Source organism: Garra rufa, unplaced genomic scaffold, assembly GCF_049309525.1.
Source record: "Garra rufa unplaced genomic scaffold, GarRuf1.0 hap1_unplaced_002, whole genome shotgun sequence".
In the NCBI taxonomy this organism is placed as follows: Eukaryota; Metazoa; Chordata; class Actinopteri; order Cypriniformes; family Cyprinidae; genus Garra; species Garra rufa.
Genome location: NW_027394277.1, coordinates 6,091,589 through 6,112,977, shown reverse-complemented (window position 1 = coordinate 6,112,977; position 21,389 = coordinate 6,091,589). Strand labels below are relative to the sequence as shown.

At 45.5% G+C, this 21,389-nt stretch overlaps 1 protein-coding gene and 18 non-coding genes across 19 annotated transcripts; 15 read left to right on the top strand and 4 right to left on the bottom strand.

Moving 5' to 3' along the window:
• Positions 1-123: 123 nt before the first annotated feature.
• Positions 124-5,361, bottom strand: cuzd1.1 (CUB and zona pellucida-like domains 1, tandem duplicate 1). The gene has a single exon (XM_073832456.1). The coding sequence runs from the start codon at positions 5,359-5,361 to the stop codon at positions 124-126; it is 5,238 nt and encodes a 1,745-aa protein (XP_073688557.1).
• A 2,111-nt stretch (positions 5,362-7,472) lies between these two features.
• On the top strand, positions 7,473-7,688 carry LOC141307790 (small nucleolar RNA U3). The gene has a single exon (XR_012346717.1). It is a non-coding gene; the product is annotated as a small nucleolar RNA U3 (small nucleolar RNA).
• Positions 7,689-8,916: 1,228 nt separating this feature from the next.
• Positions 8,917-8,989, top strand: trnak-cuu (transfer RNA lysine (anticodon CUU)). Its single transcript has one exon. It is a non-coding gene; the product is annotated as a tRNA-Lys (tRNA).
• Positions 8,990-9,180: 191 nt separating this feature from the next.
• On the top strand, positions 9,181-9,254 carry trnan-guu (transfer RNA asparagine (anticodon GUU)). Its single transcript has one exon. It is a non-coding gene; the product is annotated as a tRNA-Asn (tRNA).
• A 582-nt stretch (positions 9,255-9,836) lies between these two features.
• LOC141307942 (U4 spliceosomal RNA) lies at positions 9,837-9,975 on the top strand. Its single transcript, XR_012346866.1, has one exon. It is a non-coding gene; the product is annotated as a U4 spliceosomal RNA (small nuclear RNA).
• A 490-nt stretch (positions 9,976-10,465) lies between these two features.
• Positions 10,466-10,547, bottom strand: trnas-gcu (transfer RNA serine (anticodon GCU)). Its single transcript has one exon. It is a non-coding gene; the product is annotated as a tRNA-Ser (tRNA).
• A 490-nt stretch (positions 10,548-11,037) lies between these two features.
• On the top strand, positions 11,038-11,178 carry LOC141307923 (U4 spliceosomal RNA). Its single transcript, XR_012346849.1, has one exon. It is a non-coding gene; the product is annotated as a U4 spliceosomal RNA (small nuclear RNA).
• Positions 11,179-12,151: 973 nt separating this feature from the next.
• On the top strand, positions 12,152-12,367 carry LOC141307787 (small nucleolar RNA U3). The gene has a single exon (XR_012346713.1). It is a non-coding gene; the product is annotated as a small nucleolar RNA U3 (small nucleolar RNA).
• Positions 12,368-13,598: 1,231 nt separating this feature from the next.
• Positions 13,599-13,671, top strand: trnak-cuu (transfer RNA lysine (anticodon CUU)). The gene has a single exon. It is a non-coding gene; the product is annotated as a tRNA-Lys (tRNA).
• Positions 13,672-13,862: 191 nt separating this feature from the next.
• trnan-guu (transfer RNA asparagine (anticodon GUU)) lies at positions 13,863-13,936 on the top strand. The gene has a single exon. It is a non-coding gene; the product is annotated as a tRNA-Asn (tRNA).
• A 582-nt stretch (positions 13,937-14,518) lies between these two features.
• Positions 14,519-14,657, top strand: LOC141307956 (U4 spliceosomal RNA). Its single transcript, XR_012346881.1, has one exon. It is a non-coding gene; the product is annotated as a U4 spliceosomal RNA (small nuclear RNA).
• Positions 14,658-15,147: 490 nt separating this feature from the next.
• trnas-gcu (transfer RNA serine (anticodon GCU)) lies at positions 15,148-15,229 on the bottom strand. Its single transcript has one exon. It is a non-coding gene; the product is annotated as a tRNA-Ser (tRNA).
• Positions 15,230-15,719: 490 nt separating this feature from the next.
• Positions 15,720-15,860, top strand: LOC141307922 (U4 spliceosomal RNA). Its single transcript, XR_012346848.1, has one exon. It is a non-coding gene; the product is annotated as a U4 spliceosomal RNA (small nuclear RNA).
• A 973-nt stretch (positions 15,861-16,833) lies between these two features.
• On the top strand, positions 16,834-17,049 carry LOC141307786 (small nucleolar RNA U3). Its single transcript, XR_012346712.1, has one exon. It is a non-coding gene; the product is annotated as a small nucleolar RNA U3 (small nucleolar RNA).
• A 1,231-nt stretch (positions 17,050-18,280) lies between these two features.
• trnak-cuu (transfer RNA lysine (anticodon CUU)) lies at positions 18,281-18,353 on the top strand. The gene has a single exon. It is a non-coding gene; the product is annotated as a tRNA-Lys (tRNA).
• Positions 18,354-18,544: 191 nt separating this feature from the next.
• trnan-guu (transfer RNA asparagine (anticodon GUU)) lies at positions 18,545-18,618 on the top strand. The gene has a single exon. It is a non-coding gene; the product is annotated as a tRNA-Asn (tRNA).
• Positions 18,619-19,200: 582 nt separating this feature from the next.
• On the top strand, positions 19,201-19,339 carry LOC141307954 (U4 spliceosomal RNA). The gene has a single exon (XR_012346878.1). It is a non-coding gene; the product is annotated as a U4 spliceosomal RNA (small nuclear RNA).
• A 490-nt stretch (positions 19,340-19,829) lies between these two features.
• Positions 19,830-19,911, bottom strand: trnas-gcu (transfer RNA serine (anticodon GCU)). Its single transcript has one exon. It is a non-coding gene; the product is annotated as a tRNA-Ser (tRNA).
• A 490-nt stretch (positions 19,912-20,401) lies between these two features.
• On the top strand, positions 20,402-20,542 carry LOC141307924 (U4 spliceosomal RNA). Its single transcript, XR_012346850.1, has one exon. It is a non-coding gene; the product is annotated as a U4 spliceosomal RNA (small nuclear RNA).
• Positions 20,543-21,389: the final 847 nt, after the last annotated feature.

Sequence of the window (21,389 nt, the reverse complement as noted above, 5' to 3'; positions counted from 1 at the left end):
AGAGAATAGCAGGTGAACATTTTTTCAATGTGAACATCAGTACATCAATGAAATCTTTCAATCGGTAAGATTGAGAAACATTCACATTAAAAGAAACTTACAAAACCTTAGGTTTGCATAAGATTATTTCAAAACATAGTCAGTCCTATACCTGACAGGAATGGTACCTCTGTTCCGACGCAGGGAACGTCTAGGTTCAGGAATACTTTCATTTTCACTTTCAGCTTCGGAACCACCTGAATTTACTGACTCATGTACAGACTGATCTACTGAATCATCAGCTGACATTACATCATTATGGTCCCTAATGCCTGTCTCTAGTTCACCCTCATCTTCCCTTCTACCTCCCATGTCTGTGAGTGTAGCAGGTGCAAGTGTAACAACAGGGACTGCAAAAAGGTCGGGATCTTCTGAATCAGTGTGTGCCTGACCTGTGTTTGCTCTAGATTCATGTCTAGATGTGCGAAGTGGTTGTGATGACTGAAAAGTGCAATGTCTGAGTTGATCCCTATGTACAACTTTACAAGGGCCTCCTTTCTCTGGACGAATTGTGTAAACCGGGGTGTCTGCGTGATTCTGTTTCACCACAATATAAGGCAAGGGTTCCCAGTGATCTTGTATCTTTTTCCTTCCTCTATGTGAATGATTTCGTAACAGAACACGGTCTCCAGGTCTCATAAGTGCTCCATATGATCTGCGATCATAGGCTCTTTTTCTTTGTCTTGCAGCTTCCTGGGCTGCCGAATTAGCTACTTCAACAGCGGTCTTCAATCTGTCGTGATGGCTTTTCACCCAATCATCGAGATTGTCAACTCCACTATTCTCAAAGTCTCTCCCGTTGAGGATATCCATCGGCATTCGTGCATCCCTACCGAACATCAAATAGAATGGCGAGTAGCCAGTTGAAGTGTGGGTTCGGCTATTGTACGCCATAACTAACTCAGGTAGATACTCTTTCCAGTTCCTTTTCTTTTCCGGGGGTAACGTCCTTAGCATGTCGTGCATGGTTCTGTTAAATCTTTCACACTGAGAGTTACCCTGCGGGTGGTAAGGAGTTGTTCGACTCTTTCCTATTCCATAGACTTTACACAGTTCTTTGATGACGTTGGCTTCGAAACATCGACCTTGGTCGGAATGTAATCGCGCCGGACAACCATAATGAACAAACCAATGCTGAACCAGGGCTTTTGCCGTAGTGTTGGCAGTCTGATTCCTGGTTGGCACTGCTACCATGAAACGAGTGAACATGTCTGTTAAGACGAGAACATTTTCATATCCTCCTACAGATTCCTCCAAGACAGTATAATCCATAGCGAGGACTTCCAGCGGTGCAGACACATTAGTGCACGTCATTGGGGCCCTAATCTTAGGGAAAACATCCTTCGCAAGGGCACATCGCTTACATTCTTGGATCCAACTTTTAACATCCTTACTCATTGTTGGCCAGTAATAGCTTCGTCTCATGCGCTCCAGCGTGCTTCTCTCTCCAAAATGGCCACAATGATCATGTTGACTCTCGTAGACTTTGTGACGCAAAGGTTCTGGAACCACTAATTGACAAATTTCTTCTCCGTCTCGGGGGTCAAAGATAGTACGGAACAACACTCCTTTTTTAAGTTTGAGTCGTATGAATTGTCTAGCAAGCTTCTTTAATTCTACATCCATGTTGCGCTGTTCAACTGGATTGAAATTCTTGTTACTTAGTACAGCACGGTAGACAGGAGCTATATGAGGGTCAATCTTTTGTTGCTCTTCTATGTCACTCCAGCTATATCCAGGGACTTTCCTGGTCACCGACACATTGACCGATGCTTGTACTTTCTGCTGCTTATTGGCGCCTGGCCACAAGCATACACGCACTTCATCCGAATTCATCTTGATGAAATCCTTAGAGGAGTCCTCTTGCTCTGGCTCCTGACCAGATGGAATTCTTGATAACACATCTGCATTGGTGTTCTGTCGTCCTGGCTTATAATAAACCTCAAAATCAAACTCTGCCAATTGAGCTATCCACCGTTGTTCTACAGCTCCTAAGTTTGCTGTCTCCAAGTAACGCAAAGGATTGTGATCTGTTATCACAGAGAACTTGGAGTAGATCAAGTATTCTTTGAACTTTTCGGTTACAGCCCATTTTAAGGCAAGCAACTCTAGCTTGAAAGCACTGTAATTTCTGTCGTTCTTTTCTGAACCACGAAGGCCACGACTTGCATACGCGATCACACGCTCAGCTCCCCCTTGTCGTTGACTTAACACGGCCCCAAGACCATGCAGGCTCCCATCAGTCGTGAGTACGAATGACTGACTGAAATCCGGGTATGCGAGGATTGGTGGAGACATTAAACACTGCTTGAGTTTATCAAATGCAGTTTGACATTCAGTTGTCCAGTCAAGTGGTTCAACCGTTTTTCCTTTCCCTCCTTTACCAACAAGGGCATGAAGAGGTCGGGCCAACTGAGCAAAACTAGGAACAAATCTCCTATAGTAACTCATGAATCCGAGTACTTGCCTCAACTCCTTGACACTCTTGGGTGCAGGCCATGTTTCCAATGCTTGGGTTTTCTCTCCATCCACCTTTATTCCCTGTGAAGAAATTAGGTGACCCAAGAATTTCACTTCGGGTTTCAAAAGAAAGCATTTACTGGGTTTTAGTTTCAAACCATGCTGTCTCAACCGGTTGAACACGATTTCTAGCCTTTGACAATGGTTATCGAAGTCTCTCGAAAAGACAATGATATCATCAAGGTAGATGAGCAGTATATCAAACGTCAGATCACCCAGCACCACCCCCATCAGACGTTGAAATGTTGCAGGAGCATTGCAAAGTCCGAATGGCATCCTGGTCCATTCAAATAGTCCAAAGGGAGTGGTGACAGCTGTCTTCGCTCTGTCCTCTTCACTCATTGCTACTTGGAAATAGCCAGAAGTAAGATCAAGGGTAGAGAAAAGCTGCGCATTTCCCAATGCGTCCAGTGATTCCTCCACACGGGGGAGGGGATAAGCATCTTTACAGGTCACTTTATTCAACTTTCTGTAGTCACAGCAAAAGCGTACGCTGCCATCCTTCTTAATAACGATTACAGCTGGAGATGCCCACGGACTACAACTTTCTCTGAGAATACCTTGAGACACTAAATCTTGAACATGTTTTTTCACTTCTTGAAACACCTGAGGTGGAATTCTACGATGTCTTTGCTTGATAGGAGGAGCGTCTCCTGTTGGAACACTGTGAGTGACGGCTGTCGTATAACCAAAATCACAATCGTTCTTTGAAAACACATCACTGTGCTTAACCAGTAGGTCCTGAAGTTTGCGACGTTGAGTTTCTGTGAGGTTCTCTAAATTTATTTTCACTGGAACTGGCAATTGATCCATGCTGCTTACCTCTTCTTTCACTTGACGTTGCTGCACAGCCTTAACATGCAAAGCACCCTCTTTCTCCTCAAACTCGACAAGCTCTTTTGACACAACTTCCTGTGGCTTGGACAGCGCAGCAATCCTACATCGTGGTGGGAGCTTTACCGGCTTTTCACTAGAATTCAAGACTCTAACAGGGACTATACCATCAGCTGTCTTGGTGAGCACATTAGCAATCAGAACACTTTTAGGCAGGCTTACATTTGACGAGGCCTCCACCAACACTTGACAGCTCACTTTTGGTGGTACTCTGCAACGGCCTTCCAAAACACGTTCACTGAATGGAGGAATAGTGATTGCTTGCTTCCCAGCTACCTTGACAAAGCCAATCTTGTCACCACAGCTCAGTGCCTCAGTTTGCATCTTAATGTTAGCCAACACACGCTGGACCTTTGCTTCCTTGAAACCATGGCTATACCTGTCCATCTTCCTTACACCTTCAGTGGCCATGAATAGATCTTTGAGATCGCTCAACACATTCATTCCAACAATGCCAGGCAATCCTTTCAACTCTGTTCCATTGGAATCACTCTCTTTGATCACAAACACGCATTTTCCATGTAATGTCTTCCCCATACACTCTATGTCTGCTTCTAGACAACCAATGATTGGAATGTCTAGGCCATTTGCTGCTGTGAGTCGGACCCAGTTGGCGGATGACAGCACAACTTCTCCAAAGTGATTCTTAAAATGTGACTCGGTGATGGTAGTCACCTCCGAACCTGTGTCCAAGAGACAGATAGTTCTGATACCAGCAATCTTCAGTTCTACGGTCAGGCAATCTCCAAAAGCATTTTCACAAAAGGTTTTGGGAACATTCTCTGTATCATAGTCTGCAGTATGACTTCTAATAACGGATGGACCTGGACTCTCTAGCACTGACGTGTCTCGGTCAGCTGTCTTTTCCATCTCTGCCATGTGAGGTTGCACTCTACTTGAATTTTCTCTGCTTTGAAGACAACGACGACTTGTGTGCCCTGGCTTACCACAAGTATAGCAGATGTATCTTCCTTCACTATCTTTTAAAGGTGCACTTTTTACCTTGCTTTCCTTCGCAAGAGGTTTCACTTTTTCTTTGCTGTTTACCATTTGAAACAGTTCTTCTTGTCTGGCAGCTATCTGTTGAATAGCTTCATGAAGCGACTCCAGGGTTAGAGGGACTGAAGGACTCTCTGCTACAGTGGTAGCATGAACAACACCGCGTGAACGACTACTGGTTCTTAGATTGCTTGGAACCTGTACCTCCTCTTCTTCTGACCAAGTAATAGCTTCCTGCATAAGCTGGATGAATGTCAGATCCTTCTCAGCTTTAACTCTCCTTTTCATTTCACGCCGTAGCGAATCATCTTTGAGGCCTAACACAAGCTGTTCCTTCAATACGCCATCAGCATCAGGAACTCTGGACGGCTCCCGGCTCTGGATAATACTCAGCTTCTCCTGCAAATCATAAGCATAAGAACGGATGGTTTCTCCAGGCATTTGTTTGCGGTCATAAAACTCTTTCAGTCTGCTGCCAATGGGAAGTTTGTCCCCATACGTCTGGTCCAAAGCATCGAAAATCTCATTCACTGACTTCTCCTTTCCATTAAGCATAAACTTGACTGTCATTTTTGCTTCATCTTTTAAATATTGCTTAACAAACTCAATTCTGTCTTCTTCAGGAATTTTCATCACCTTGAAGGCGGACTTCATTGAACCTATCCAATCTTCTATACTCAACTCACCAGGCTTGGAACGACATCCACTAAACTCAGGAAGTTTACGATCTCTTGGGATGTACACGGTAGATGGTGCTCTTTGAGCAGCAGCTTGCTGTTCAATAACAGTTTTAGCAAGTGAAAGTGCCTCTCTCTGTTCAGATCTGGCTTGCTCTAACATTCCTGTCTGCTCACCGAACCGCCTTTGCATCTCTTCAAACTGTTTCTTTAATTCTTCAAGTTCCGCCATAGCGTCAGCTCAATGACCAGAAACTTTCACTTAATCAGGAATCAGGAGTTGATCCTGTTCGTGACGCCAATATGTGGCGGAGGGGAATATGCCACCGCCTTGTGGGGGAAATATTAAACACTTACACCTAAGGAAGACTGAGTGAGCAACAGGATCTTAGTCCCACCACCCAATGCTTTAGGTCTCAGTATAACAGGTGGTTATATGTTGGTGTCTATCGTGATGCTATGTGGAGCTATAGATGAGGTGAAGTGGGCTCCAGGATTTACTTTATACACGGTGCCAACTGGAGTGTGTGTGTGCAGATAACTTTAAAGATACTAGCTTTATATTGCAAAACCCACCTTCTCCAAATCTAACAAGATAGATGAGACGCCCCCACTCCTTAGTGTAAGAGACTCGACTTAGTAAACACAGTTTTAGTTTAACTAACTAGAAATATCTTGATGAAAAACATTAAACTCAAGAGACAGATTAAATGACTTCTTTCTTTTCTTTAGTTTCTTCACAGGAAAAGTAAAAGTATTTCAAATTCAGTCAATTTGGAATAAAATCAAAGATTGACAACAATAAAGAAAATATAAACAATTTGTAACAGTTTCTGTTGAAACTTAAACAACAATCAGTGTTCTTTTAACGCAATGAAAGGTTTCACATTCACAATCAGTGTGATTCAATCAGTTCAACTCAAACTTTGAAAAGTTCACTTCAAAATCCAGGAAAAATTATACTGTCCATTCAGTAGTCAGAATGTTCAGACTTGCATAAAGGATGTGAATCACTTTGCAGGTAAATTCACGTTACAGTTCCGTGTATGAGAGTTTTCTCCTAAAGCACAGTTCAGTTCTTTTACACGTTGTAAAGAAAATATTTCTTGCTTACCAGCATTCAGTGGAAAATTAAGAAAATAAAGCACATCACCAGTCTTGGGAAATGGATGGAGCGCTGAAAGGTGTCCAGATAGGCAGGGTAATGTTCCTTTAACTCTATGATCTTCAACGATTGTCCCCGTGATCCTAAAGACAACAGCTTGATCCGACGAGGCCGCAATCCAGTCCGACGAAGATCAGTCCAAGAGCACGAACAATATACGACCCAATCTAACGATTCAGCTAACTCTCCTCACAAAAAATGAGCAACAGCATTCACTACGTTTTGAGTTCGTATGAACTTACAAAACTGGATGCAAACGCACGAAAATCACGGCAATATTTAACTCCAACGCTGAATGACTTTCCAAAAACTCAACAGTCTGTTTGCAGCTTCACGCACGAGCACTATGTAAACTTGTTACTATAAATAACTCGGCTCGTTAAGACAAACGAAGACTTAAAAGCATCAACATGCAGTTCTAATGCATGTCACCGGTCTAAACTCAACTTTTAACTCGATAAAAGTTCTCAAAAACAACGCATTCTTCATCAGCTCACGGCTGCTTCTCTTCTCTCTTGCTCTCTCTCAGTGCGTCCGACACTCACGCAAGAAAATAGTAATGGCGGCGCCCGCGACGAATTTCAAAATAAAAGCTCTTACGAAATAGAACTTGTAGATCCCCTACACAACGTTAGTAGTAACCTCCGATTACGGCCGAATGTGGATTCTGCTCGGACGACGGGGCACCGGTACATCCTTTGTAGCTTTAGCTTATTAGCCAAACGCTACACCAGTTTGCCATTTCCCATGAAATCATCCTTGATTTCCATAAGAAAGGTGCCCCAAATTGGTGGAAAATCACATCTCAACCATACGCTGTCCAAAGCATTAAACCGCCTTCACGCGGCAAAACAGAACATGTTGTTGGCCCGCACTGCTGGGTCAAACTGCGCTTCCCAAAAACAGATTGGGTCAAAACTGACAGAAGAAATCTCTAAGCCTGCTTTAAGCCCTACCCACGGGACGGGTTGACAGTCTCGCACAAGGCGAGAGCCTCAGTTTCGCCTGTGTAATTTGGGGGCCAATGAAAACTGCATCCAACTAAAATTACAAACAAAATTTTAGGACTCTAATGATGTTTCAAATGTAACTTTTCTCATCTCTGTTGTTAGGTTGTAACCATCTCTGAGACTCAAAGTGTCAGAACTCGCCTAAGCTGGTTTTGCAAAATGGAGGTCAAGACTATACTTTCAGGGATCATTTCTATAGTTTCTAACTAGGAAATGTGTTTCAAAAGTGTAGTGTCTCCCAAACTACGATGATGAGCTTTGATACTCTTTTCTGAGCGTGAATCGGGTGTGGAATAATGGTTTATTTCATATGCTCCACACCATTGATGAACGTTCTGTGTGGCATTTAAGCAGCATAGACGAAGAGAGTATGGTCAGAGTGGTCTCTGAAAAATGTAAATATCAGATTAAAAATCTTATGAGTCGTTATGATTGAGATTTTTTTTTTTTTTTTACATTTTTGTTGGTGGGTGTCACCATCCTTGATATTCAGAATGTCAGGATAAGATGTCAGCTGGTTCTATCAACTTAAAGTTGCCATAAAATGCATTGAGAGAATATTTTAATTTGTTCTTTGATATCTGCATAGAAGGTATATGGCATAGGAAAGGGCAAACAATCTCCAGAAACGGTTTTACAGGACCATTTACAACCCTAGGATTTGTCCCTAGAATGAAATGCTCTGTTATTGCCTTTTTTGGAAGCTTCATGAATATTAATGAGCTCTGCTCCGATTGGCTGTTTCACAGAGCTGCTCATCTCTATAGCTGGCACATTGATAAAAATATTTATTTAATTAGGAGCTCTAGCGGCTTTTAATATGTGGTTTGTTGAATCTGCCGTTTTGTATCACAGACATTTTAGTCTCATTACTGTGATCCATGTGCTCTGTGTAAAGTTATAATGCAGAGGGAGCGCTTCTTACCACACAAGTTCAGCTGCTTCTCGGTGATACTCTGGATCTGTAAATCATTCGCCATCATCAGCGCAGTTATTTCTCCATCATTCACCATCATCAGCACAGTCATCTCTCTGTTTATGTGGTAAGTGATATCTTTTGTACTGCAATGTAACAGGCTAGCGCTAGCATTAAGCTAACCGTGTCCCTTCAGTGGCTTGCCTTGTTTTACTGATGTACTGACGTTACCGATGATTGGGCGATGCAAATGTTGGAGGCGTAACTATTAACGATCCCGGGACTGTTGCGTAACAGTCGGTGTTATGTTGGAACTGACATATAAATCTAGTGTTTGCAAAAGACCACCGAAATATAGAAGATTTATCCTTATCCTTATATAGATTTATCCTTGATTTCCATAAGAAAGGTGCCCCAAATTGGTGGAAAATCACATCTCAACCATACGCTGACCAAAGCATTGAACCGCCTTCACGCGGCAAGACAGAACATGTTGTTGGCCCGCACTGCTGGGTCAAACTGCGCTTCCCAATAACAGATTGGGTCAAAACTGACAGAAGAAAACTCTAAGCCTGCTCTAAGCACTACCCACGGGACGGCTCGACAGTCTTGCACAACGCGAGAGCCTCCGTTTCGCCTGTGTCATTTGGGAGCCGATGAAAACTGCGTCCGACCCGGTGAAGGAGACCACGACCAGCCCGGCTAGCTCAGTCGGTAGAGCATGAGACTCTTAATCTCAGGGTCGTGGGTTCGAGCCCCACGTTGGGCGGCTCTGTTGGCGCTCTTTCTTCCCAACAGGTTGGCGGGCTCCAGCGTGCCCATTCTCCGCACAGGCTAAGTGGATTTTGCGAGCTCCGGAAACATCTTTCAAAACAGCCTGTTAGTACGTGCGATTCTAATCCCTAACCCTAACCCTTGCTTTTACAACCGTGATCCCGCGGCAGCAGATGCGCAATGTCTGTCTCTGTGGCGCAATCGGTTAGCGCGTTCGGCTGTTAACCGAAAGGTTGGTGGTTCGAGCCCACCCAGGGACGTGTGAAATGCCGGTGTTTTGCACGCGCGTCAGGTGTCCACTAGCGCCTATGCCATTCTTAGGGTTGCGAGGCACAGCTTTCTCAGGGCGTTTATCCTGTGCACCTTCAATAAGCTGGCTTCTTTTAAAAGAAGTCAGCGGCGGGTGTTTGGTGAACATTTTCACCAGCTCGAGTTTGCTGTGGCATGTGGATTCATTCTTTACTGATGATCTGTCTCTGGGGCTCATCTAGTTGACATGGTATCCGCTGACATTCGGCTGAAGGTGCTGATCCACCATCTGCTCTTGGTACGGACTGGATCCGGGGGACTGCAGTGACCATCTAATCGGAATACAGAATGGATATGGCGGCTACGGTGACCTCAGAATAAGAACAAACAGACTAATTTTAATGTAGATGCAAAAGTTCCATGTTGCCACAGTGTCAGATTGGAGAGGATCTGGTTTTCACAGTCTTGCGTCGATGGCCGTCTAGGTGAAGAGGTCTTCACTGATGATCTGTCTCTGGGGCTCATCCAGCTTGCTATCACCTTGTCGGATCACATCCACGTAGCTGCAAGAAAAGGTCACGACCGTCACCGGTATTCTATCGCAGAGGCAATGTTGTAGCTTGTGTGGTTTATCTGAGGTGTGATCATTGCTGGTTGTAAACTTTCCCCGATATCCCATCTGGATGATTTGAAATACAGTCAGCTTCTCAGTTTTTGCCGGTCTCTCTGGACGCTTCTTGAAAAACAAAGTTTTGCTTCGTTTTGTTAGAGTGGCTGGTTGTTGGTCCTCGTCAAAGAGGTGTCTACAGATCATAGCGTGCCGGAGCCAGAAGATTTGTTGTTTTGTCAATATGCTCTCAAGACTTCGCTGCAGGTATCATTAAACTACAGCACAATCACAGCTCACCGCTACCCATCGTAAACAGGTTGGGCCTGTCTGTTCTGGTGGGCTCTCAGTGGTGCTAAATCATCAAATGAAGAGGACGGGATTCAAACCCACACAAACCAAGGTGAGCCTAGCACAACGGATTAGCCTTGCATCGCCTTAACCACTCGACCACCCCGTCACTTTCCGTGGTCCTTTTATTTAACACTCCCGATTCAGACCATCGGCTCATTAGTAGAGCACTCAGTGAACTGAACTGAGTGTGTCAGATAAGGAAGACACAAAAAGCGCAGAGTGGGGTCCCCAGGACCGAGGATTACTGCTAAAGGAGCCGAACGACGAGGATGGGATTCGAACCCACGCGTGCAGAGCACAATGGATTAGCAGTCCATCGCCTTAACCACTCGGCCACCTCGTCATTTTACGTGACATTTTTTATTTAGCACTCCTGATTCAGATCATCAGTTCATTAGTAGAGAACTCAAAGAACTGAACTGAGTGTGTTAGATAAGGAGGACACACAAAAAGTTTAGCATGGGGTCCCCAGGACCCGGATTAAGGTCCAGTGCTAAAGGAACCGAACGACAAGAATGGATTCCAACCATTGCACAGAGCAAAATGGATTAGCAGTCCATCGCCTTAACCACTCGGCCACCCCGTCCCCTTGCTGACCGAGATAGGCCATGCTGCGGACCTTTTCAGCTGCTGCTGCCGTGCTTTCAGCTGGCTGTTTTGAGCACAGAGGGAATAGTGAATGAGCCGTCTTTTACACACCTCTAATCTGTTCCGTAGAAACACGGTGCAGCAACCCGTGGCAGGAGACTGTTTGTGCGGCAGTTTAAAGCTTGCTACCACCTTGTCGGTTCACATCCACGTAGGTGCAGAAAAAGGTCACGACCGTCGCCTGCATTCTTTCGCAGAGGCAATATTGTAGCCTATGAGGTTTGTCCGAGGCGCGATCATTGCTGGTTGAAAACTTTACCCAATACCCCGCCAGGATGACTTGAAATACAGTTACCTTTGGCAATTTTTGCTAGTCTCTCTGGAGGCTTAGAGTTTTGTTGAGAAATATAGCCTTGTTTCATTTAGGGTTTTTTTTCCTCGCCAAAAAAACGGTCTGCTGATGATAGTGCGCCAGAGCCAGAAGGTTTGTTGTTTTGTCAATATGTTCTCAAGACAAGTATCGTTAAACTGCAACGCAATTACAGCTCACCGTTACCCATCGTAAACATGTTGGGCCTGTCTGGTCCGGTGGCCTCTCAGTGGCGCTAAAGCTTCGAATGCGTGTCGAGCACAATGTATTAGCCTTCCACCGCCTTAACCACTGGACCACCTCGTCATCCGGCGGGGTTTCTTTATTTAACATTCCTGATTCATGTGCATGTGGATGCATTCTTCGTCTTTTGTTTCAGCCGCCGAGGGCCTGTTTTCCACTGAGGCCCTGCGCCAAACTCCCTATGAGACACAATCCAACGTTAGTAGTAACCTCCGATTACGGCCGAATGTGGATTCTGCTCGGACGACGGGGCACCGGTACATCCTTTGTAGCTTTAGCTTATTAGCCAAACGCTACACCAGTTTGCCATTTCCCATGAAATCATCCTTGATTTCCATAAGAAAGGTGCCCCAAATTGGTGGAAAATCACATCTCAACCATACGCTGTCCAAAGCATTAAACCGCCTTCACGCGGCAAAACAGAACATGTTGTTGGCCCGCACTGCTGGGTCAAACTGCGCTTCCCAAAAACAGATTGGGTCAAAACTGACAGAAGAAATCTCTAAGCCTGCTTTAAGCCCTACCCACGGGACGGGTTGACAGTCTCGCACAACGCGAGAGCCTCAGTTTCGCCTGTGTAATTTGGGGGCCAATGAAAACTGCATCCAACTAAAATTACAAACAAAATTTTAGGACTCTAATGATGTTTCAAATGTAACTTTTCTCATCTCTGTTGTTAGGTTGTAACCATCTCTGAGACTCAAAGTGTCAGAACTCGCCTAAGCTGGTTTTGCAAAATGGAGGTCAAGACTATACTTTCAGGGATCATTTCTATAGTTTCTAACTAGGAAATGTGTTTCAAAAGTGTAGTGTCTCCCAAACTACGATGATGAGCGTTGATACTCTTTTCTGAGCGTGAATCGGGTGTGGAGTAATGGTTTATTTCATATGCTCCACACCATTGATGAACGTTCTGTGTGGCATTTAAGCAGCATAGACGAAGAGAGTATGGTCAGAGTGGTCTCTGAAAAATGTAAATATCAGATTAAAAATCTTATGAGTCGTTATGATTGAGATTTTTTTTTTTTTTTTTTTACATTTTTGTTGGTGGGTGTCACCATCCTTGATATTCAGAATGTCAGGATAAGATGTCAGCTGGTTCTATCAACTTAAAGTTGCCATAAAATGCATTGAGAGAATATTTTAATTTGTTCTTTGATATCTGCATAGAAGGTATATGGCATAGGAAAGGGCAAACAATCTCCAGAAACGGTTTTACAGGACCATTTACAACCCTAGGATTTGTCCCTAGAATGAAATGCTCTGTTATTGCCTTTTTTGGAAGCTTCATGAATATTAATGAGCTCTGCTCCGATTGGCTGTTTCACAGAGCTGCTCATCTCTATAGCTGGCACATTGATAAAAATATTTATTTAATTAGGAGCTCTAGCGGCTTTTAATATGTGGTTTGTTGAATCTGCCGTTTTGTATCGCAGACATTTTAGTCTCATTACTGTGATCCATGTGCTCTGTGTAAAGTTATAATGCAGAGGGAGCGCTTCTTACCACACAAGTTCAGCTGCTTCTCGGTGATACTCTGGATCTGTAAATCATTCGCCATCATCAGCGCAGTTATTTCTCCATCATTCACCATCATCAGCACAGTCATCTCTCTGTTTATGTGGTAAGTGATATCTTTTGTACTGCAATGTAACAGGCTAGCGCTAGCATTAAGCTAACCGTGTCCCTTCAGTGGCTTGCCTTGTTTTACTGATGTACTGACGTTACCGATGATTGGGCGATGCAAATGTTGGAGGCGTAACTATTAACGATCCCGGGACTGTTGCGTAACAGTCGGTGTTATGTTGGAACTGACATATAAATCTAGTGTTTGCAAAAGACCACCGAAATATAGAAGATTTATCCTTATCCTTATATAGATTTATCCTTGATTTCCATAAGAAAGGTGCCCCAAATTGGTGGAAAATCACATCTCAACCATACGCTGACCAAAGCATTGAACCGCCTTCACGCGGCAAGACAGAACATGTTGTTGGCCCGCACTGCTGGGTCAAACTGCGCTTCCCAATAACAGATTGGGTCAAAACTGACAGAAGAAAACTCTAAGCCTGCTCTAAGCACTACCCACGGGACGGCTCGACAGTCTTGCACAACGCGAGAGCCTCCGTTTCGCCTGTGTCATTTGGGAGCCGATGAAAACTGCGTCCGACCCGGTGAAGGAGACCACGACCAGCCCGGCTAGCTCAGTCGGTAGAGCATGAGACTCTTAATCTCAGGGTCGTGGGTTCGAGCCCCACGTTGGGCGGCTCTGTTGGCGCTCTTTCTTCCCAACAGGTTGGCGGGCTCCAGCGTGCCCATTCTCCGCACAGGCTAAGTGGATTTTGCGAGCTCCGGAAACATCTTTCAAAACAGCCTGTTAGTACGTGCGATTCTAATCCCTAACCCTAACCCTTGCTTATACAACCGTGATCCCGCGGCAGCAGATGCGCAATGTCTGTCTCTGTGGCGCAATCGGTTAGCGCGTTCGGCTGTTAACCGAAAGGTTGGTGGTTCGAGCCCACCCAGGGACGTGTGAAATGCCGGTGTTTTGCACGCGCGTCAGGTGTCCACTAGCGCCTATGCCATTCTTAGGGTTGCGAGGCACAGCTTTCTCAGGGCGTTTATCCTGTGCACCTTCAATAAGCTGGCTTCTTTTAAAAGAAGTCAGCGGCGGGTGTTTGGTGAACATTTTCACCAGCTCGAGTTTGCTGTGGCATGTGGATTCATTCTTTACTGATGATCTGTCTCTGGGGCTCATCTAGTTGACATGGTATCCGCTGACATTCGGCTGAAGGTGCTGATCCACCATCTGCTCTTGGTACGGACTGGATCCGGGGGACTGCAGTGACCATCTAATCGGAATACAGAATGGATATGGCGGCTACGGTGACCTCAGAATAAGAACAAACAGACTAATTTTAATGTAGATGCAAAAGTTCCATGTTGCCACAGTGTCAGATTGGAGAGGATCTGGTTTTCACAGTCTTGCGTCGATGGCCGTCTAGGTGAAGAGGTCTTCACTGATGATCTGTCTCTGGGGCTCATCCAGCTTGCTATCACCTTGTCGGATCACATCCACGTAGCTGCAAGAAAAGGTCACGACCGTCACCGGTATTCTATCGCAGAGGCAATGTTGTAGCTTGTGTGGTTTATCTGAGGTGTGATCATTGCTGGTTGTAAACTTTCCCCGATATCCCATCTGGATGATTTGAAATACAGTCAGCTTCTCAGATTTTGCCGGTCTCTCTGGACGCTTCTTGAAAAACAAAGTTTTGCTTCGTTTTGTTAGAGTGGCTGGTTGTTGGTCCTCGTCAAAGAGGTGTCTACAGATCATAGCGTGCCGGAGCCAGAAGATTTGTTGTTTTGTCAATATGCTCTCAAGACTTCGCTGCAGGTATCATTAAACTACAGCACAATCACAGCTCACCGCTACCCATCGTAAACAGGTTGGGCCTGTCTGTTCTGGTGGGCTCTCAGTGGTGCTAAATCATCAAATGAAGAGGACGGGATTCAAACCCACACAAACCAAGGTGAGCCTAGCACAACGGATTAGCCTTGCATCGCCTTAACCACTCGACCACCCCGTCACTTTCCGTGGTCCTTTTATTTAACACTCCCGATTCAGACCATCGGCTCATTAGTAGAGCACTCAGTGAACTGAACTGAGTGTGTCAGATAAGGAAGACACAAAAAGCGCAGAGTGGGGTCCCCAGGACCGAGGATTACTGCTAAAGGAGCCGAACGACGAGGATGGGATTCGAACCCACGCGTGCAGAGCACAATGGATTAGCAGTCCATCGCCTTAACCACTCGGCCACCTCGTCATTTTACGTGACATTTTTTATTTAGCACTCCTGATTCAGATCATCAGTTCATTAGTAGAGAACTCAAAGAACTGAACTGAGTGTGTTAGATAAGGAGGACACACAAAAAGTTTAGCATGGGGTCCCCAGGACCCGGATTAAGGTCCAGTGCTAAAGGAACCGAACGACAAGAATGGATTCCAACCATTGCACAGAGCAAAATGGATTAGCAGTCCATCGCCTTAACCACTCGGCCACCCCGTCCCCTTGCTGACCGAGATAGGCCATGCTGCGGACCTTTTCAGCTGCTGCTGCCGTGCTTTCAGCTGGCTGTTTTGAGCACAGAGGGAATAGTGAATGAGCCGTCTTTTACACACCTCTAATCTGTTCCGTAGAAACACGGTGCAGCAACCCGTGGCAGGAGACTGTTTGTGCGGCAGTTTAAAGCTTGCTACCACCTTGTCGGTTCACATCCACGTAGGTGCAGAAAAAGGTCACGACCGTCGCCTGCATTCTTTCGCAGAGGCAATATTGTAGCCTATGAGGTTTGTCCGAGGCGCGATCATTGCTGGTTGAAAACTTTACCCAATACCCCGCCAGGATGACTTGAAATACAGTTACCTTTGGCAATTTTTGCTAGTCTCTCTGGAGGCTTAGAGTTTTGTTGAGAAATATAGCCTTGTTTCGTTTAGGGTTTTTTTTCCTCGCCAAAAAAACGGTCTGCTGATGATAGTGCGCCAGAGCCAGAAGGTTTGTTGTTTTGTCAATATGTTCTCAAGACAAGTATCGTTAAACTGCAACGCAATTACAGCTCACCGTTACCCATCGTAAACATGTTGGGCCTGTCTGGTCCGGTGGCCTCTCAGTGGCGCTAAAGCTTCGAATGCGTGTCGAGCACAATGTATTAGCCTTCCACCGCCTTAACCACTGGACCACCTCGTCATCCGGCGGGGTTTCTTTATTTAACATTCCTGATTCATGTGCATGTGGATGCATTCTTCGTCTTTTGTTTCAGCCGCCGAGGGCCTGTTTTCCACTGAGGCCCTGCGCCAAACTCCCTATGAGACACAATCCAACGTTAGTAGTAACCTCCGATTACGGCCGAATGTGGATTCTGCTCGGACGACGGGGCACCGGTACATCCTTTGTAGCTTTAGCTTATTAGCCAAACGCTACACCAGTTTGCCATTTCCCATGAAATCATCCTTGATTTCCATAAGAAAGGTGCCCCAAATTGGTGGAAAATCACATCTCAACCATACGCTGTCCAAAGCATTAAACCGCCTTCACGCGGCAAAACAGAACATGTTGTTGGCCCGCACTGCTGGGTCAAACTGCGCTTCCCAAAAACAGATTGGGTCAAAACTGACAGAAGAAATCTCTAAGCCTGCTTTAAGCCCTACCCACGGGACGGGTTGACAGTCTCGCACAACGCGAGAGCCTCAGTTTCGCCTGTGTAATTTGGGGGCCAATGAAAACTGCATCCAACTAAAATTACAAACAAAATTTTAGGACTCTAATGATGTTTCAAATGTAACTTTTCTCATCTCTGTTGTTAGGTTGTAACCATCTCTGAGACTCAAAGTGTCAGAACTCGCCTAAGCTGGTTTTGCAAAATGGAGGTCAAGACTATACTTTCAGGGATCATTTCTATAGTTTCTAACTAGGAAATGTGTTTCAAAAGTGTAGTGTCTCCCAAACTACGATGATGAGCGTTGATACTCTTTTCTGAGCGTGAATCGGGTGTGGAGTAATGGTTTATTTCATATGCTCCACACCATTGATGAACGTTCTGTGTGGCATTTAAGCAGCATAGACGAAGAGAGTATGGTCAGAGTGGTCTCTGAAAAATGTAAATATCAGATTAAAAATCTTATGAGTCGTTATGATTGAGATTTTTTTTTTTTTTTTTTTACATTTTTGTTGGTGGGTGTCACCATCCTTGATATTCAGAATGTCAGGATAAGATGTCAGCTGGTTCTATCAACTTAAAGTTGCCATAAAATGCATTGAGAGAATATTTTAATTTGTTCTTTGATATCTGCATAGAAGGTATATGGCATAGGAAAGGGCAAACAATCTCCAGAAACGGTTTTACAGGACCATTTACAACCCTAGGATTTGTCCCTAGAATGAAATGCTCTGTTATTGCCTTTTTTGGAAGCTTCATGAATATTAATGAGCTCTGCTCCGATTGGCTGTTTCACAGAGCTGCTCATCTCTATAGCTGGCACATTGATAAAAATATTTATTTAATTAGGAGCTCTAGCGGCTTTTAATATGTGGTTTGTTGAATCTGCCGTTTTGTATCGCAGACATTTTAGTCTCATTACTGTGATCCATGTGCTCTGTGTAAAGTTATAATGCAGAGGGAGCGCTTCTTACCACACAAGTTCAGCTGCTTCTCGGTGATACTCTGGATCTGTAAATCATTCGCCATCATCAGCGCAGTTATTTCTCCATCATTCACCATCATCAGCACAGTCATCTCTCTGTTTATGTGGTAAGTGATATCTTTTGTACTGCAATGTAACAGGCTAGCGCTAGCATTAAGCTAACCGTGTCCCTTCAGTGGCTTGCCTTGTTTTACTGATGTACTGACGTTACCGATGATTGGGCGATGCAAATGTTGGAGGCGTAACTATTAACGATCCCGGGACTGTTGCGTAACAGTCGGTGTTATGTTGGAACTGACATATAAATCTAGTGTTTGCAAAAGACCACCGAAATATAGAAGATTTATCCTTATCCTTATATAGATTTATCCTTGATTTCCATAAGAAAGGTGCCCCAAATTGGTGGAAAATCACATCTCAACCATACGCTGACCAAAGCATTGAACCGCCTTCACGCGGCAAGACAGAACATGTTGTTGGCCCGCACTGCTGGGTCAAACTGCGCTTCCCAATAACAGATTGGGTCAAAACTGACAGAAGAAAACTCTAAGCCTGCTCTAAGCACTACCCACGGGACGGCTCGACAGTCTTGCACAACGCGAGAGCCTCCGTTTCGCCTGTGTCATTTGGGAGCCGATGAAAACTGCGTCCGACCCGGTGAAGGAGACCACGACCAGCCCGGCTAGCTCAGTCGGTAGAGCATGAGACTCTTAATCTCAGGGTCGTGGGTTCGAGCCCCACGTTGGGCGGCTCTGTTGGCGCTCTTTCTTCCCAACAGGTTGGCGGGCTCCAGCGTGCCCATTCTCCGCACAGGCTAAGTGGATTTTGCGAGCTCCGGAAACATCTTTCAAAACAGCCTGTTAGTACGTGCGATTCTAATCCCTAACCCTAACCCTTGCTTATACAACCGTGATCCCGCGGCAGCAGATGCGCAATGTCTGTCTCTGTGGCGCAATCGGTTAGCGCGTTCGGCTGTTAACCGAAAGGTTGGTGGTTCGAGCCCACCCAGGGACGTGTGAAATGCCGGTGTTTTGCACGCGCGTCAGGTGTCCACTAGCGCCTATGCCATTCTTAGGGTTGCGAGGCACAGCTTTCTCAGGGCGTTTATCCTGTGCACCTTCAATAAGCTGGCTTCTTTTAAAAGAAGTCAGCGGCGGGTGTTTGGTGAACATTTTCACCAGCTCGAGTTTGCTGTGGCATGTGGATTCATTCTTTACTGATGATCTGTCTCTGGGGCTCATCTAGTTGACATGGTATCCGCTGACATTCGGCTGAAGGTGCTGATCCACCATCTGCTCTTGGTACGGACTGGATCCGGGGGACTGCAGTGACCATCTAATCGGAATACAGAATGGATATGGCGGCTACGGTGACCTCAGAATAAGAACAAACAGACTAATTTTAATGTAGATGCAAAAGTTCCATGTTGCCACAGTGTCAGATTGGAGAGGATCTGGTTTTCACAGTCTTGCGTCGATGGCCGTCTAGGTGAAGAGGTCTTCACTGATGATCTGTCTCTGGGGCTCATCCAGCTTGCTATCACCTTGTCGGATCACATCCACGTAGCTGCAAGAAAAGGTCACGACCGTCACCGGTATTCTATCGCAGAGGCAATGTTGTAGCTTGTGTGGTTTATCTGAGGTGTGATCATTGCTGGTTGTAAACTTTCCCCGATATCCCATCTGGATGATTTGAAATACAGTCAGCTTCTCAGATTTTGCCGGTCTCTCTGGACGCTTCTTGAAAAACAAAGTTTTGCTTCGTTTTGTTAGAGTGGCTGGTTGTTGGTCCTCGTCAAAGAGGTGTCTACAGATCATAGCGTGCCGGAGCCAGAAGATTTGTTGTTTTGTCAATATGCTCTCAAGACTTCGCTGCAGGTATCATTAAACTACAGCACAATCACAGCTCACCGCTACCCATCGTAAACAGGTTGGGCCTGTCTGTTCTGGTGGGCTCTCAGTGGTGCTAAATCATCAAATGAAGAGGACGGGATTCAAACCCACACAAACCAAGGTGAGCCTAGCACAACGGATTAGCCTTGCATCGCCTTAACCACTCGACCACCCCGTCACTTTCCGTGGTCCTTTTATTTAACACTCCCGATTCAGACCATCGGCTCATTAGTAGAGCACTCAGTGAACTGAACTGAGTGTGTCAGATAAGGAAGACACAAAAAGCGCAGAGTGGGGTCCCCAGGACCGAGGATTACTGCTAAAGGAGCCGAACGACGAGGATGGGATTCGAACCCACGCGTGCAGAGCACAATGGATTAGCAGTCCATCGCCTTAACCACTCGGCCACCTCGTCATTTTACGTGACATTTTTTATTTAGCACTCCTGATTCAGATCATCAGTTCATTAGTAGAGAACTCAAAGAACTGAACTGAGTGTGTTAGATAAGGAGGACACACAAAAAGTTTAGCATGGGGTCCCCAGGACCCGGATTAAGGTCCAGTGCTAAAGGAACCGAACGACAAGAATGGATTCCAACCATTGCACAGAGCAAAATGGATTAGCAGTCCATCGCCTTAACCACTCGGCCACCCCGTCCCCTTGCTGACCGAGATAGGCCATGCTGCGGACCTTTTCAGCTGCTGCTGCCGTGCTTTCAGCTGGCTGTTTTGAGCACAGAGGGAATAGTGAATGAGCCGTCTTTTACACACCTCTAATCTGTTCCGTAGAAACACGGTGCAGCAACCCGTGGCAGGAGACTGTTTGTGCGACAGTTTAAAGCTTGCTACCACCTTGTCGGTTCACATCCACGTAGGTGCAGAAAAAGGTCACGACCGTCGCCTGCATTCTTTCGCAGAGGCAATATTGTAGCCTATGAGGTTTGTCCGAGGCGCGATCATTGCTGGTTGAAAACTTTACCCAATACCCCGCCAGGATGACTTGAAATACAGTTATCTTTGGCAATTTGTGCTAGTCTCTCTGGAGGCTTAGAGTTTTGTTGAGAAATATAGCCTTGTTTCGTTTAGGTTTTTTTTTCCTCGCCAAAAAAACGGTCTGCTGATGATAGTGCGCCAGAGCCAGAATGTTTGTTGTTTTGTCAATATGTTCTCAAGACAAGTATCGTTAAACTGCAACGCAATTACAGCTCACCGTTACCCATCGTAAACATGTTGGGCCTGTCTGGTCCGGTGGCCTCTCAGTGGCGCTAAAGCTTCGAATGCGTGTCGAGCACAATGTATTAGCCTTCCACCGCCTTAACCACTGGACCACCTCGTCATCCGGCGGGGTTTCTTTATTTAACATTCCTGATTCATGTGCATGTGGATGCATTCTTCGTCTTTTGTTTCAGCCGCCGAGGGCCTGTTTTCCACTGAGGCCCTGCGCCAAACTCCCTATGAGACACAATCCAACGTTAGTAGTAACCTCCGATTACGGCCGAATGTGGATTCTGCTCGGACGACGGGGCACCGGTACATCCTTTGTAGCTTTAGCTTATTAGCCAAACGCTACACCAGTTTGCCATTTCCCATGAAATCATCCTTGATTTCCATAAGAAAGGTGCCCCAAATTGGTGGAAAATCACATCTCAACCATACGCTGTCCAAAGCATTAAACCGCCTTCACGCGGCAAAACAGAACATGTTGTTGGCCCGCACTGCTGGGTCAAACTGCGCTTCCCAAAAACAGATTGGGTCAAAACTGACAGAAGAAATCTCTAAGCCTGCTTTAAGCCCTACCCACGGGACGGGTTGACAGTCTCGCACAACGCGAGAGCCTCAGTTTCGCCTGTGTAATTTGGGGGCCAATGAAAACTGCATCCAACTAAAATTACA

Bases quoted from the DNA above. Each gene is read 5' to 3' on its own strand.
- cuzd1.1 (XM_073832456.1), bottom strand. From the start codon at position 5,361: ATGGCGGAACTTGAAGAATTAAAGAAACAGTTTGAAGAGATGCAAAGG.